This window comes from Mobula hypostoma, chromosome 6 (genome assembly GCF_963921235.1).
Source record: "Mobula hypostoma chromosome 6, sMobHyp1.1, whole genome shotgun sequence".
Lineage (NCBI taxonomy): Eukaryota > Metazoa > Chordata > Chondrichthyes > Myliobatiformes > Myliobatidae > Mobula > Mobula hypostoma.
In genome coordinates, this window is record NC_086102.1 from 92730212 (window position 1) to 92748098 (window position 17887).

The window sequence follows — 17887 nt, forward strand, 5'->3', positions numbered from 1 at the left end:
CGGCCTAAAACATCTTCCATAGATGCTGCCTGGCCTGCTGCATTCCACCAGCATTTTGTGTGTGTTGCTTGAATTTCCAGCATCTGCAGATTTGCTGGTGTTTGAGTGTTCTTGCGAATGGTTTCCTGCAGTGTTGGCTGGAATGGCAGGAGGATCTCTGTCCGATCTGAAATGAGTGCAGGACCACTGGCTGCACCATCAGGTTCACTGCATCTTTCTCCCATTGTGAGGGGCTACGAGCACCGGACTCTGTGTCTGCTCACTGTTTGGCTGTTCACCTGTGTGCAAAATGCATGTGTGCTTCTGGCCAAAGAGTGACTGCAGGCTTCAGTCACGTGTGTACATCTGTCTGCATGTACAGTATGTGCTCGTGGGCATGCCTGGGTGTGTACGTTGTGTGGTGGCCACTTTATTCGGTCAAGGAGTGGAATCCACTGTGCCCTTCTGCTGCGATAGTTCACCCACTGCAAGGCGTGCATTCAGAAGAGCTCTTCCACACACCACCGTTGTAACATGTTGTAACTCAACCAGTCTGACCACTCTTACTACCGAGGCATTTTCGCCCACAGAACTGCTGCTCACTGGATGTTTTTTTTGGTTTTCACACCTATCTCTGTAGCCTTTAGACACTGTTGAGCTTGAAAATCCCAGCAGGTCAGCAGTTTCTGAGATACTCAAACCACCCCGTCTGGCACCAACAATCATTCCATAGTCAAAGTCACTGAGATCACATTTGTTCCCGATTCTGATGTTTGGTCTAAACAACAACTTAACCTCTTGAACATGTCTACATGCTTTTATGCACTGAGTTGCTGCTACATGATTGACTGATTAGATATTTGTATTAATGTACAGGTGAACAGGTGTACCTACTAGTGCCATAAAGTTCTACCATTCTATGAGAAGTTAAAGCTCAGGAGAACATTCACCTCCTGGTGCCAATATTCTTTCCTGTATTCTCAATATCATTAAAAGATCTTTATAAATTAATTATTTTCAAATAAGAACATTAGAAACAGGAGCAGGACCCTTTCTGGCCTGCTTCGTCTATCATTAAAATCACAGATGATCCTCTACCTTGAAAGTATTTTCCAGAAAGATCCCATATCATATTCCATACATGTGCAGAGATCTATTAATGTCTCTTTTGAATGAACACAATGACTGAAGGGGTAGCAAATTCAACAGGTTCAGAAGTCCCCAAGAGAATAAATTTTCCTCATCTCTGTTTGAAATGACCCACTGTTCTCAAATAATGTCCTCTGGTCCTAGGTTCCCCAGGCTGGGAAAACATTATCTAAAGTCTCAAGCCCCTTATAAGTTTTCTAAGTTTCTATGAGATCTCCTTTCATCCCTCGAGATTGTAGAAAATACTCTCTCAATCTACTTGATCTTTTCTGTGGGAGATCTACAGTCGCTAGAACCCATCCACTGAACCCTTGCTGCCCTCTCTCTACAACATGGAAGGAGACCAGACCTGTGCACAATACTCTGTATGATCTCACCAGTGCCCCATACAATACCTTCCTTCTGTATTCAAACCCTCTTGTCCTGAAGGTTAACATTACATTTGTCCTCCCCATCTTCTTCTTTCCTTCAGTGACTTGTCTACACACACATCTAACAGACCTTGTTGAATCCTTGGTCTCTGTGGGCAATGTGTACTTTCAACATCTGCAGTTTATTTTCTCTGAGCCTCTTAAGAATTACTTCAGTTTATGAACATTAGCACTCCCCAATCTCTCACCATTGAACAGATGCTCCACGTTTCTGTTATGTATACCAGCGTGGATAACTTCAAATTTTCCATACCATATTCTATCTGCCAGGTCCTCACCAACTCACTCAACTGTCCAAGTCTCCATATTCAAGTCTTCTTTACGCACTCCTTGTACTCAGCATTCAAACTAGTTTGTTATCATCAGCCAACTTAGAAATACGACATTTCATCTCCACAGTAAACAGAAAATAAGGTTTGTAACTTTGTATATGTTCACTGATACAAAAATGTAAACTTTTCTGGAAAGGAATGAAAAAAAATCATTTCTCAGTATCTATCAGTCAAGAGTTGAAGTATTATGTTGTAGCTTCATGAAAGTCTGGTTAGGTTGCATCTGGAGTATTTCATTCAGTCTGGTCACCACATTTTAGGAAGTATACAGAGGCCTTCGAGGAGCAGGGGAGGAGATTATTAGGTTGTTTCTTGCATTAGACAGCTTATTCCTATAAAGACAAGATGGACAAACTTGGGTAGTTTTCTTGGGAGCGCAGAGGTTGGGAGGGCCACCTGTTAGAAGTTTAGAAAGTGATGAGAGATTTGGATAGAGTGACAGCCAGTATCTATATCCCAGAGCTAAACTGTTAAATAGTAGAGAGTATGCATTTAAAGTGGGAGGGGGACGTTCATAGGAAATGTGTGGGGCAAGTATTTTACACAAAGTGTGGTGGGTGCCTGGACTTCCCTGCAGAGGCAATGAGAGAAGCAAATACAATCGAGGCATTTATGAGGCTCTTATACATGATTTGGCAGAGAATGGAGGGATATGGACCATGTGCATCCAGAAGGGAGTTGGTTAATTAGGCACCATTAGCTTGATTAGTTCAGTGTAACATTGTAGGGCAAAAGGTCCGTCCCTGTGTTGTACTATGCTGTGTTCCATGACTATATTCTCTGTTCTATCTCTGTAAAATGTCTGAGAGCAACTCACACAGGTATATTTTTGGAGTGAACTCAAATGACCTTCCTGAGTGAGTAACATTGTTTTCTTTGGTGAGGTTGTCAAAAGCAGGAGCAGTGGGTTCAGACATTGGGGAAAGGCCCTTGCTCTCTTGGTCATCCCTGGTTGTAATATGTGGGAGACGGAATCAAAATTGGATCGAAAAATTGGCACAACATTCAGTGACCTCCTGTACCTAATAAAGTGGCCACTAAGTGTATGTTGGAGGTCTTCTGCTGCTGCAGCCCACCCACTTCAATGTGTTGTGTGTTCAGAGATGGTGTTCTGTACACCACTGTTGTAACGTCTGATTATTTGAGTTACTGTTGCCTTCCTGTCAGCCTGAGCCAGTCTGGCCATTCTATTCCCAGTTTTCTCATAAACAAGGCATTTTTTCCCGACAGATCTACTGCTCATTGGATTTTTTTCATGTTTCTTGCACCATTCTCTGTAAAATTGAGAGACTGTTGTGCTTGAAAATCCCAGATGATCAGCGGTGTTTTAGCTACTCAAACTACCCCATCTAGCACCATTCCACATTTCTTCCACATTCTGATGTTTGGTCTGAACAACAACTGAGCCCCTTGACCATGTCTGCATGCTGTTATGCATTGAGTTTCTGCCACATGATTTGCTGATTAGATATTTGCGCCAACGTGTAGATGTGACTAACACAGTAGCCATGAGTGCATGACAATGGAACTCTTTCTCACAACAGCACAAGAGTGGCTGCCAGAAAGATAGTATTTTTCTAAAATGACAAGGGTGTTTCTATGTTCCTCTCCAGGTATACTCCCACCTCCTTTCATTCCTGACTCCAGAACAGTGTATGCAAAGGATATCCAAGACGTGGGTACCTTCTCTACTGTGAAAGGAGTCACCCTCGAAGATTCAGACAAGGAGTTTTTTGATGAGTTTGCAACAGGAAATATCTCCATTCCATGGCAAGAGGAGATGATTGAGACTGGCATCTTTGTAGAGCTTAATGTTTGGGGTCCCAATGGAGGCTTGCCGAACGACCTAAGGGGAGAATCATTTCTGGAGATCCCTCCCTCCAGGTCGGGGATGTGCACTGTCGCTTGAAGAGGCAAATTCCTAGGATTGGGTTTCTGTGCTTTGAGGAGTAGTGTGGCCGAGACATCTAGATCAATTCAGAAGAGGTCCTTTGAAAATTCAGATGTACAGTTTAAAGAAACATCGTGTACCTGACCTACTGTAGCACCGTAGTGAAGTTGTTTGCTTGTTACACTATAAAACTGTCAAACCCCAGTTCTGGTCCAAGAGAACTGGGAGATGCTTGGTCTAGCCACTTCGAAGGCTCTGTTCAGCGGATTTCCACTTTCTCACTCAAATCCCCACTCTTCTACCAGCTGTTCCAAGACCTTGTCCCCTCCATCCTTCCAAATTGGTGACCGAGCGGACCTGAGGTGGATTGTTTGGTCTGGTCACCAGCTTGAACCTAGGGCATATCCCTTGACCCTGGTCCTTTCCAACCTCATGCCTTTGGCCTCTGCCCTGGCTCCTAGCCCATCCCACCCCCTGAAGTTATGGATTGATCTGATTGGGGTATTTCAGATGGTGAAAGGGCTTGATCTGAAGGAAAATGAGAGGAATTGTTAGTCATAGACTGTCTGGAATAAGGTGACACAATGGCAGGTTAGTTCTGGAGGTACTTCACGTAAAGAGAAATAACCAAAACAGCTTCACTACGATGGCCAAGATTTGTTGGTCTCTCTTGTCCTCTTGTCACTCACCTTCAGGGCAGAGAAAAAGGTGTAAAAGACTGTGTGTGTATGTGTGAGAGAGAGAGAGAAGGAGTGAAAGAGAGATTGAGAAAGACATAGAAAATGTGAAGGAGAACCAGCACGTATGAGACAAATCAAAAGCAAAAGCAGCAGGCGATAGAGGCAGAAAATGTGTCAGAGTGAACACGTGGTATCAGGCAATTAGGCCCTTGATACAAGTCTGCACGATCAACCACTATTTCCATAAATCCCACTTTAATCCCCCATTTTATTCTTGCCATAATCTCATCAACTCCCCAGATTCTATCTTTCATTGCACGATGGGGGCAAATTACAGTGGCCAATCAACCCTCTAACCTGCATCTCTTTGAGACGTGGGAGGAAACGGGAGTTTTCGGGGAAACCCCTACTCTCACAAGAAGAACATGCAAACTCCACGCACACAGCACTCAAGGTGGGAATCGGATCCAGATCTCTGAAACCGTGAGGAAACGGTCCTACCAGCTGTGTCACTGTGTTTCCTTCAAAAAGCAGAAAGTGCGTGAGGCAAAGGGAGAGTGTGAGAGATGTTTTCCTTGTGTAAAAGAGAGGGTTAGTGAGGGGCAGACAGATAGAGATTGAAGAATTGAGTGACAGAGTGAGGAGACACAGATAAAGAGGACAGAAGGTGAAACGAAAATACTTGCATCAGTTTGGCGTCTTTCACAAGCAAAGTTCAAAGTACGTTTATTATCAAAGTGTGAGATTCCTCTTCCCACAGATAGCCATGAAACGAAGGGATGCCATGGAACCCATTCAAAGAAAACATCAAACCCCCAACATGCAAAAAAGGACCAATTGCACAAAAGGCAAAAAAAAAGATTAAATAACTCACAGAATAATAAACATCAAACTGCCAAGTCCTTGAAACAGTCGAGGAACATTCAGTTCAGTTCAGTTCAGTTTAGCGCTGCGTTGTTCATTGAGTGCAGCCAGACTATCCCCATCAAAATCGCACAAAATAGCAATAAAAATGGAGTAACCAGAAACCAGAAACACATATAACATGAGCTGCGGAGTCCTCTAAGAACAAGTCCAGTCCACAGACTGCGCCAGTCAAACCCAAGACTCCTGTCCTTCCTCTGCATCAGCGAGTGAGAGGGAGAGAGATCCATCAAACGCAAGCAGATGACACTGAACAACTGCTCACCTTCCGCTGTCGTCCTCATTGATCTCAATCTTGCTCAACACTTTAATCAGTGAGTTGGGCGAGAATTGGAGCCAATCATGGGCTTGCTCTCTGCCATTAGGCTGCACTCTCTGTTCCCAATCACACCGACTTTCCCCAGAGACAGCAAAAGCATCAGATCGCTAAAACACTTTATTAAAATGTAAATTACTTGCTCCAATCACACACAGATTAGGAGTAGACGTATATTTAAAGAAGAAAGAGAAGAAGAATTTGTGATTTGTGATTTGTCCGTGGCATTCGCCGTTAGTTGCTGGCGCCATCTTGCTGATCATACCCACTGGACATACCCAAAATATACTCAGCTAACGCTTTACTCTGAAAGTATAGACACCTTTGTAATATTGGAAGTGTGGCAGCAAACTTTAGTACAATAAACTGCCACAAAAGGAAACATGGTTATAACCTGAACATCTGTTTCCAGTGAATGTAAATCAGATACATATTGGCAAATTGTTGTGTATTTAATATATCAGTAATATTGTAAATATATTCTTTGATTTTGATCTTTCAATAATTCCTTTTGGTTATATGTACGAAATACATGAATTGCATAAGTCATCATGACACCTACCACATCATACGTGCGCGTCTCGCTTAAAGTAAAAATGAAATTAGACTCACATTTCAGACTCCTGACTTTTCCTTTCAATTAGTTTAATGTTTTGGAGTTACAAAATATAAGAGTGGTAATGAGGAAGTTTTAAATGAACCTGAGACAATTACTTATCTGTTGAGGCACAGCAAGACGTTTGAGTAAAAAAAAAGCACAACGAGAAACAGTTGAGTAAAAAATCAGCTCAGCATATTGTTTCTTCGGGAACAGACAGACACAGTTGAGTAAAAAAAAAGGCAGAAATGCAAGAATTCACAGTTTTATAAACACTGAGTACTTGGTTATAATAATCATAAAAATAAGGCAGAAGTGGCTGACTACATTGGAAAGATTGACATGTTTGATTACACTACAGATAACTGGATATATTAGATAGAAGCCTATTGAACAATAGCCAATGAGAAACAAGTACCAGTTTTGCTAAGTGCATTGGGTTTAAAGGAATATAGTTTGCTTTGAAGTTTAACTGCTCCAATCAAACCAGCCAAAATGAGCTTTGCTAATGTCATGAAAGTAATGCAGGAACATTTAGAACTGAAACCATTGTTGATTGCAGAATGCTGTATGCTTCATAAGCGGAATCAAAAGGAAGGGGGATTCATTTCACTGTACATGGCTGAGTTGAAGAGATTATCTGAGTATTTTCAGTTTGGTAATGGGCTTAGTGATACACTGAGAGATTAGTGGAACCTTACAAGAAAACATTCAAAAACAGCTCCTAACTGAAAACTAACTACATTTAAAAGCAACACACACACAAAATGATAGAAGAACTCAGTAGGTCAGGCAGCATCTATGGAAATGAATAAACGGTCGACATTTCAGGCTGAGACCCTACATCAGGACTGGAAAGGAAGTGGGAAGATGCCAAAATAGAAATGTGAGGTGAGGGGAAGGATGATGGCTAGAAAGTGATAGGTGAAGCCAGATGGGTGGGAAAGAAAAAGGGCTGGAGTTGAAGGAATCTGATAGGAGAGGAGGGTGGACCATAGGAGAAAGGGAAGGAGGAGGGGACAAAGAGAGAGGTGATAGGCAGATTAGAAGCGGTAAGAAGCCAAATTGGGGAATAGAAGAGGGGGAGGGAAATAATCTTTTACCAGAAGAAGAAATCAATATTCATTCCATCAGGTTGATGAAATATAAGGTGTTTCTCCTTCACCCTGAGGGTGTCCTCATCTTGCCACAAGGGGAGCCATTGACTGACATGTCAGAATGGGAATAGGAATCAGAATTGAAATGTTAGGCCACTGGGAAGTTCGGCTTTTGGCAGGTGGAGCAGAGGTGCTCAATCTCCACTCCATGCATTTAAAAGACCAGTTGAAATCACTGTATCATGGAAACAACAGAAAGAGGTGCAATTGAGTTGCAGTTTTGAATGAAAGTGAGCACAAACAAGATTGCAATGTCTAGACGGAGGCCTGCCTGACCAAACAAATTATGTTACCATTGTGGCTGGGCTCACATACACTAGGCCAATGCAGGTTTAAAGATGAAACTCGCAGAAAATGCAGCAAAGTTGAACACATACAAAGAACATGCCAGTCAGACAAAAATAAATGGACTGCATAGGGAAGAGAAAAAGGTAAAAAGTCAAGTTGCAGTTCCAAAAAGAGAACGAATTTGCATGCTGTTGATGAGAAATCTGGTAATGATGAGAGTGACACAGGACTGGGTAACTTTGAGTTTTACAATGTGAAGATCAACAAGAGAAAAACAATATGGCTTACACCAGAAGTCAATGGCAAATTAATTAAAATGAAATTGGACACTGGCTTGGCTGTTTCAGTCATTCCACAAAATGACTTCGCTACATTCCCTGCAATAGATTCACCTGCAGGCAAATTGAGGAAGATACTCACTGATGCCACAACTGTCTCCATGCTGTGCCCCATGAACTGTTGCCCAACAGAGGACGAATAGGTGTTGGTCCCAACCTCTGTGTTTCTGGCTGGAAAGCATCTAGGAAATACTATGCTGCTCCCAGCAGTTGTGAAAGATTGTGTAGGCAACATATCTGAGAAAGCTTCTGAGATAGAATTCAATTGATTTTATTTCTTACATTCTTCATATACATGAGGAGTAAAAATCTTTACATTACATCTCCGTCCAAATCTGCAATGTGCAATTTATAGTAATTTATAACAAATACTATGTACAACAGGGCAGTCAATATAACATAGAGATACAATTGTATCAGCATGAATTAATCAGTTTGATGGCCTGGTGGAAGAAGCTGTCCCAGAACCTGAATAGTGGGAAGTTCACATCTACAACACTCTCTGCAGAGTTTTCCGATTGTGGATGATACAGTTCTGCATCCCAGGGTACTTAAGGAGGTGGCTTTAGAAATCGTGGACGCATTGGTAATCATTTTCCAATGTTCTATAGATTCAGGATCAGTTCCTGTGGATTGGAGGGTGGCTAATGTTGTCCCTCTCTTCAAGAAGGGAGGAAGAGAGAAAACAGGGAACTATAGACTGGTTAGCCTGACGTCAGTGGTGGGAAAGATGCTGGAGTTAATTATAAAAGATGAAATTACGACACATCTGGATAGCACTAACAGGATCGTTCTGAGTCAGCATGGATTTACAAAGGGGAAATCATGCTTGACTAATCTTCTGGAATTTTTTGAGGATGTAACTATGAAAATGGACATGGGAAAGCCAGTAGATGTAGTGTACCTGGACTTTCAGAAAGCCTTTGATAAGGTCCCACATAGGAGGTTAGTGGGCAAAATTACAGCAAATGGTATTGGGGGCAGAGTACCGACATGGATTGAAAATTGGCTGGCTGACAGAAAACAAAGAGTAGCGATTAATGGGTTCTTTTCGGAATGGCAGGCGGTGACCACTGGGGTACCACAGGGCTCAGTGCTGGGACCGCAGCTGTTTATAATATACATTAATGACTTGGATGAGGGAATTAAATGCAGCATCTCCAAGTTTGCGGATGACACGAAGCTGGGTGGCAGTGTTAGCTGTGAGGAGGATGCTAAGAGGATGCAGGGTGACTTGGATAGGTAGGGTGAGTGGGCAAACTCATGGCAGATGCAATTTAATGTGGATAAATGTGAAGTTATCCACTTTGGTGGCAAAAATAGGAAAACAGATTATTATCTGAATGGTGGCCGATTAGGAAAAGGGGAGGTGCAACGAGACCTGGGTGTCATTATACATCAGTCATTGAAAGTGGGCATGCAGGTACAGCAGGCGGTGAAAAAGGCGAACGGTATGCTGGCATTTATAGCGAGAGGATTTGAGTACAGGAGCGGGGAGGTACTACTGCAGTTGTACAAGGCCTTGGTGAGACCACACCTGGAGTATTGTGTGCAGTTTTGGTCCCCTAATCTGAGGAAAGACATCCTTGCCATAGAGGGAGTACAAAGAAGGTTCACCAGATTGATTCCTGGGATGGCAGGACTTTCGTATGAAGAAAGACTGGATGAACTGGGCTTGTACTCGTTGGAATTTAGAAGATTGAGGGGGGATCTGATTGAAACGTATAAGATCCTAAAGGGATTGGACAGGCTAGATGCAGGAAGATTGTTCCCGATGTTGTGGAAGTCCAAAACGAGGGGCCACAGTTTGAGGATAGAGGGGAAGCCTTTTAGGACCGAGATTAGGAAAAACTTCTTCACACAGAGAGTGGTGAATCTGTGGAATTCTCTACCACAGGAAACAGTTGAGGCCAGTTCATTGGATATATTTAAGAGGGAGTTAGATATGGCCCTTGTGGCTACAGGGGTCAGGGGGTATGGAGGGAAGGCTGGGGCGGGGTTCTGAGTTGGATGATCAGCCATGATCATAATAAAGAGTGATAATAAAGGAGCAGAGTGAAGTCTTAAGGGCTTCGGCTCACCGGGCTTAGGCGGAAGCGGGCGAGGCGAGGAAGGTTTGACATTCATTTTCTGTTGCTATTTGAGGAGAGGGGCATTATGACTGTGAGGGCAGTTTGCTGTTCTCGGTGTCGGATGTGGGAGGCCCTGGAGTCTCCAAGCCTCCCGGACGTCTACATCTGCGCCAAGTGCATCGAGATGCAGCTCCTAAGGGACCGCGTTACGGAACTGGAGCTGCAGCTCGATGACCTTCGTCTGGTCAGGGAGAGCGAGGAGGTGATAGAGAGGAGTGGAAGGCAGGTGGTCACGCCGGGGCCACGGGAGGCAGACAAGTGGGTCACGGTTAGGAGGGGGAGGGGGAAAAGGCAGGTGATGGGGAGTACCCCGGCGGCTGTGCCCCTTAACAACAGGTACTCCTGTTTGAGTACTGTTGGGGGGGACAGCTTACCCGGGGGAAGCGACAGTGGCCCTGCCTCCGGCACAGAGTCTGGCCCTGTAGCTCAGAAGGGTAGGGCAAGGAAGAGGAGGGCAGTTGTGATAGGGGACTCGATAGTAAGGGGGTCAGATAGGCGATTCTGTGGATGCAGTCCAGAGACTCGGATGGTAGTTTGCCTCCCTGGTGCCAGGGTCCGGGATATTTCTGATCGTGTCCAAGATATCCTGAAGTGGGAGGGTGAAGAGCCAGAGGTCCTGGTACATATAGGTACCAATGACACAGGTAGGAAAAGGGATGAGGTCCTGAAAGAAGAATATAGGGAGCTAGGAAGGGAGTTGAGAAAAAGGACTGCAAAGGTAGTAATCTCGGGATTACTGCCTGTGCCACGCGACAGTGAGAGTAGGAATGCGATGAGGTGGAGGATAAATGCGTGGCTGAGGGATTAGAGCAGGGGGCAGGGATTCAAGTTTTTGGATCATTGGGACCTCTTTTGGCGCAGGTGTGACCTGTACAAAAAGGACGGGTTACACTTAAATCCTAGGGGGACCAATATCCTGGCAGGGAGATTAGCGCGGGCTACTGAGGTGACTTTAAACTAGAATGGTTGGGGGGTGGGAATCAAATTAAAGCGGCTAGGTGTGAGGAGGTTAGTTCACAACAGAGGGATGGGAACCAGTGCAGAGAGACAGAGGGGTGTAAAGTGAGCGTAGAAGCAAAAAGTACAAAGGGGAAAAGTAAAAGTGGCAGGCCGACAAATCCAGGGCAAGCATTAAAAAGGGCCACTTTTCAACATAATTGTACAAGGGCTAAGAGAGTTGTAAAAGAGCACCTGAAGGCTTTATGTGTCAATGCAAGGAGCATTCGTAATAAGGTGGATGAATTGAAAGTGCAGATTGTTATTAATGATTATGATATAGTTGGGATCACAGAGACATGGCTCCAGGGTGACCAGGGATGGGAGCTCAACGTTCAGGGATATTCAATATTCAGGAGGGATAGACATGAAGGAAGGGGAGGTGGGGTGGCGTTGCTGGTTAAAGAAGAGATTAACGCAATAGAAAGGAAGGACATAAGCCGGGAAGATGTGGAATCGATATGGGTAGAGCTGCGTAACACTAAGGGGCAGAAGACGCTGGTGGGAGTTGTGTACAGGCCACCTAACAGTAGTAGTGAGGTCGGAGATGGTATTAAACAGGAAATTAGAAATGTGTGCAATAAAGGAACAGCAGTTATAATGGGTGACTTCAATCTACATGTAGACTGGGTGAACCAAATTGGTAAAGGTGCTGAGGAAGAGGATTTCTTGGAATGTATGCGGGATGGTTTTTTGAACCAACATGTCGAGGAACCGACTAGAGAGCAGGCTATTCTGGACTGGGTTTTGAGCAATGAGGAAGGGTTAATTAGCGATCTTGTCGTGAGAGGCCCCTTGGGTAAGAGTGACCATAATATGGTGGAATTCTTCATTAACATGGAGAGTGACGTAGTTAATTCAGAAACAAAGGTTCTGAACTTAAAGAGGGGTAACTTTGAAGGTATGAGACGTGAATTAGCTAAGATAGACTGGCAAATGACACTTCAAGGATTGACGGTGGATATGCAATGGCAGGCATTTAAAGGTTGCATGGATGAACTACAACAATTGTTCATCCCAGTTTGGCAAAAGAATAAATCAAGGAAGGTAGTGCACCCGTGGCTGACAAGAGAAATTAGGGATAGTATCAATTCCAAAGAAGTAGCATACAAATTAGCCAGAGAAAGTGGCTCACCTGAGGACTGGGAGAAATTCAGAGTTCAGCAGAGGAGGACAAAGGGCTTAATTAGGAAGGGGAAAAAAGATTATGAGAGAAAACTGGCAGAGAACATAAAAACGGACTGTAAAAGCTTTTATAGATATGTAAAAAGGAAAAGACTGATAAAGACAAATGTAGGTCCCCTGCAAACAGAAACAGGTGAATTGATTATGGGGAGCAAGGACATGGCAGACCAATTGAATAATTACTTTGGTTCTGTCTTCACTAAGGAGGACATAAATAATCTTCCAGAAATAGTAAGGGACAGAGGGTCCAGTGAGATGGAGGAACTGAGCAAAATACATGTTAGTAGGGAAGTGGTGTTAGGTAAATTGAAGGGATTGAAGGCAGATAAATCCCCAGGGCCAGATGGTCTGCATCCCAGAGTGCTTAAGGAAGTGGCCCAAGAAATAGTGGATGCATTAGTGATAATTTTTCAAAACTCGTTAGATTCTGGACTAGTTCCTGAGGATTGGAGGGTGGCTAATGTAACCCCACTTTTTAAAAAAGGAGGGAGAGAGAAACCGGGGAATTATAGGCCGGTTAGCCTAACGTCGGTGGTGGGGAAACTGCTGGAGTCAGTTATCAAGGATGTGATAACAGCACATTTGGAAAGCGGTGAAATGATCGGACAAAGTCAGCATGGATTTGTGAAAGGAAAATCATGTCTGACGAATCTCATAGAATTTTTTGAGGATGTAACTAGTAGAGTGGATAGGGGAGAACCAGTGGATGTGGTATATTTGGATTTTCAAAAGGCTTTTGACAAGGTCCCACACAGGAGATTAGTGTGCAAACTTAAAGCACACGGTATTGGGGGTAAGGTATTGGTGTGGGTGGAGAATTGGTTAGCAGACAGGAAGCAAAGAGTGGGAATAAACGGGACCTTTTCAGAATGGCAGGCGGTGACTAGTGGGGTACCGCAAGGCTCAGTGCTGGGACCCCAGTTGTTTACAATATATATTAATGACTTGGATGAGGGAATTAAATGCAGCATCTCCAAGTTTGCGGATGACACGAAGCTGGGTGGCAGTGTTAGCAGTGAGGAGGATGCTAAGAGGATGCAGGGTGACTTGGATAGGTTGGGTGAGTGGGCAAACTCATGGCAGATGCAATTTAATGTGGATAAATGTGAAGTTATCCACTTTGGTGGCAAAAATAGGAAAACAGATTATTATCTGAATGGTGGCCGATTAGGAAAAGGGGAGGTGCAACGAGACCTGGGTGTCATTATACACCAGTCATTGAAAGTGGGCATGCAGGTACAGCAGGCGGTGAAAAAGGCGAACGGTATGCTGGCATTTATAGCGAGAGGATTCGAGTACAGGAGCAGGGAGGTACTACTGCAGTTGTACAAGGCCTTGGTGAGACCACACCTGGAGTATTGTGTGCAGTTTTGGTCCCCTAATCTGAGGAAAGACATCCTTGCCATAGAGGGAGTACAAAGAAGGTTCACCAGATTGATTCCTGGGATGGCAGGTCTTTCATATGAAGAAAGACTGGATGAACTGGGCTTGTACTCGTTGGAATTTAGAAGATTGAGGGGGGATCTGATTGAAACGTATAAGATCCTAAAGGGATTGGACAGGCTAGATGCGGGAAGATTGTTCCCGATGTTGGGGAGGTCTAGAACGAGGGGTCACAGTTTGAGGATAGAGGGGAAGCCTTTTAGGACCGAGGTTAGGAAAAACTTCTTCACACAGAGAGTGGTGAATCTGTGGAATTCTCTGCCACAGCAAACTGTTGAGGCCAGTTCATTAGCTATGTTTAAAAGGAAGTTAGATATGGCCCTTGTGGCTACAGGGGTCAGGGGGTATGGAGGGAAGGCTGGGTTCTGAGTTGGATGATCAGCCATGATCATAATAAATGGCGGTGCAGGCTCGAAGGGCCGAATGGCCTACTCCTGCACCTATTTTCTATGTTTCTATGTTTCTATGTTTCTAAATGGCAGTGCAGGCTCGAAGGGCCGAATGGCCTACTTCTGCACCTATTTTCTATGTTTCTATGTTTCTATGATTTAGATGAGGGAATTAAAAGTAACATTAGCAGATTTGCAGATGACACAAAGCTGGGTGGCAGTGTGAAATGTGAGGAGGATGTTATGAGAATGCAGGGTGACTTGGACAGGCTGGGTCAGTGGGCAGATGCAGTTTAATGTGGATAAATGTGAGGTTATCCACTTTGGTGGTAAGAACAGGAAGGCAGATTAATATCTAAATGGAGTCAAGTTAGGAAAAGGGGAAGCACAATGAGATCTAGGTGTTCTTGTACATCAGTCACTGAAAGCAAGCATGCAAATACAACAGGCAGTGAAGAAAGCTAATGGCATGCTGGCCTTCATAACAAGGGGAATTGAGTATAAGAGCAGAGAGGTCCTTCTGCAGTTGTACAGGGCCCTGGTGAGACCACACCTGGAGTACTGTGTACAGTTTTGGTCTCCAAATTTGAAGAAGGACATTCTTGCTATTGAGGGAGTGCAGCGTAGGTTCACAAGGTTAATTCCCGGGATGGAGGGACTGTCATATGTAGAAAGATTGGAGCGACTGGGCTTGTATACTCTGGAATTTAGAAGGCTGAGAGGGGATCTTATTGAAACATATAAGATTATTAAGGGATTGGACACGCTGGAGGCAGGAAGCATGTTCCTGCTGATGGGTGAGTCCAGAACCAGAGGCCACAGTTTAAGAATAAGGGGTAGGCCATTTAGAACGGAGTTGAGGAAAAACCTTTTCACCCAGAGAGTGGTGGATATATGGAATGCTCTGCCCCAGAAGGCTGTGGAGGCCAAGTCTCTGGATGCTTTCAAGAAAGAGATGGATAGAGCTCTTAAAGATAGCGGAATCAAAGGTTATGGGGATAAGGCAGGAACTGGATACTGATAGTGGATGATCAGCCATGATCACAGTGAATGGCAGTGCTGGCTTGAAGGGCCGAATAGCCTACTCCTGCACCTATTGTCTATTGTTCCCATACCAGGCAATAATGCAGCCAGTCAGGATGCTCTCAATTGTGCCCCTGTAGAAAGCTCTTAGGATTTGGGGGCCCATACCAAACTTCCTCAACCATCTGTGGTGAAAGAGTCGCTATTGTGCTTTTCTCATCACACAGTCGGTATGTACAGATCCTTGGTGAAGAATTTAAAGCTGTTCACCCTCTCAACCCCAGATCCATTGATGTCAATAGGGGTTAGCCTGTCTCCATTCCTCCTGTAATCCACAACCAGCTCCTTTGGTTTTGTGACATTGAGGGAGAGGTTGTTTTCTCAACACCACTGTGTCAGAGAGATGACTTCTTCTCTGTAGGCCATTTCGTTATTGTTTGAGATAAGGCCAATCAATGTAGTGTAGTCAGCAAATTTAATTAGCAGATTAGAGTTGTGGGTGGTGACACGTCATGGGTATACAGAGAGTAAAGGAGGGGACTTAGTACACAGCCCTGAGGGACACCTGTGTTGAGGGTCAGAGGGGCAGAGGTGAGTGAGCCCACTCTTACCACCTGCCAGTGATCTGACAGGAAGTCCAAGATCCAGCTACACAAGGCAGGGTGAAGGCAGGGATTTCTGAGCGTCTTGTCAAGTCTGGAGGGAATTATAGTGTTGAATGCTGAATTGTAGTCCAAGAACAGCATTCTCACATAAGCATCCCTCCTCTGCATGTGTGTAAGGACGGTGTGTAGAGCTGTGGCTATTGTGTCATTTGTCGATTGGTTGGATCGGTAGGTGAATTGTAGGGGGTCCAGTGTGGTTGGTAGCATGCTGCAGATGTAGTCCTTGACCAGACTCTCAAAGCATTTGCTTATTATTGAGGTGAGTGCGACAGGACGCTAGTTATTCAGACATGGTACCTTGGTCTTTTTAGGTACAGGGGCAATGATGGATGTTTTGAAGCAGGAGGGCACTCTACATTGGGAGAAGGAGAGATTAAAAATGTCTGCAAACACACCTGCCAGATGTGTTGTGGACAGTCTGAGTACTCACCCTGGGATGCCTTGGGATATGTTCGATTAGATTAGATTCTGACAACACTCAGTCCTCTTTTATTGTCATTTAGAAGTGCATACATGCATTAAGAAATGATACAATGTTCCTCCAGAGTGATATCACAGAAAACGGGACAAACCAAAGACTGACACTGACAGAACCACATAATTATAACATATAGTTACAGCAGTGCAAAGCAGTACCATAATTTGATGAAGAACAGACCATGGGCACGGTAAAAAAAGAAGTCTCAAGTCCCGATCAACTCCCGAGTCCCAGCTAGCAGGCGGCAAAAGGGAGAAACTCCCTGCCATAAACCTCCAGGCACCGACAACTTGCCAATGCATTGGAAGCAGCCGACACTGAGTCCATCTGTCCGAAAACTTCGAGCTTCCGACCAGCCTCTCCGATACAGCCTCCCGAGCACCATCCTCTGCCGAGTACCTTTGACCTCTCCCCAGCCGCTGAAACAAGCAAAGCCGAGGATTTTGGGGCCTTCTGCTCTGGAGATTCTGGTTACCACACAGTAGCAGCGGCAGCGAAGCGGGCATTTCAGAAGTTTCTCCAGATGTTCCTCCGTGCTCTCACATCTGTCTCCATCAAATCAGGATTGTGCACGGTACCGTACTTGACAGATTCCAGATACCATTTACCGGAGATGCCACGCGTGCTGCATCGCGTCACCATCTTCTCCTCCTCCTCTTAGTTAGGCAGTTCCTTGTGAAATGTGGCTTGGTTTTAAGCTGGAAGAGAGTTCAAGAAGCTTCAGGAAAGTTGCAAGCATTCGGTTTTTGCTAGTATAAAGAACCAGAATCTACTCTGTTAGCATTAAGGTTATTGCAATAACTTCACGTGGGGGACAGGAAACTGCTTGTAAAAGTAGATGCAAAGACCAAAGTCCAGCCGGATGAATGGACAGCCAAAAAGAAAGGAGTGAATGGAGATACAAAACAAAGGATTTGTCAGATAATGTTGAGGATGAGGAAACCTAGAGAAGAGAACAGATTGTAAAGGGTTAATAAGAGAATACTCCAGTGAATGTAATGCCACCTTCCTCAGAGCAAGATGCACAAGCTAGAAAGAAAAAAAAATGAAAATAAAGAGGAGAATGACTATAGAAATGAGAGGATCAATGAGACCTAAAAAATTAGCAAATGCAGAGATACTCACAAGAGATGAGAAGAAGAAGGAGGAAAGTGAGAAAAAGACACAAGAAGTTGGAAAGGAGAGGAGAGAAAAGTCCTAGAATGAGGCACTACCCTATGGCTGGACAACTTAAATGCCGACACAGATAGACTGGAAAGCCCAAATGCAGAAGAGAGGGTCAGGCTGATTTTGCTCATTCTCCCTCAATGTTTATTCCTCTTTCCGGTGGCTGTGAGTTTTGTGGCATTTTTGCCCCACTAATATGATGAATGAGATGGAAGCTTGGGCCCACTACTCTGGCTGCTTCGGAGAGCGGATCTAAGGACTCAATCTGTTCGGAACGCTGTCGTTTGCGTCTGTTGTTTGCATCACGTGTGTTTTTTTTTCTCTTT

The 17887-nt window shown here is 44.4% G+C and overlaps 1 protein-coding gene across 1 annotated transcript in view; it reads left to right on the forward strand.

The window, feature by feature from the left end:
* grk1a (G protein-coupled receptor kinase 1 a) overlaps positions 1-6295 on the forward strand; it is a 54219-nt gene extending 47924 nt beyond the window's left edge. Inside the window, exon 7 of the mRNA XM_063051210.1 lies at positions 3505-6295. Within this exon, the coding sequence (XP_062907280.1) occupies positions 3505-3800 (296 nt within the window). The 3' untranslated portion in view covers positions 3801-6295. The remainder of the gene's footprint in view (positions 1-3504) is intronic.
* Positions 6296-17887: the final 11592 nt, after the last annotated feature.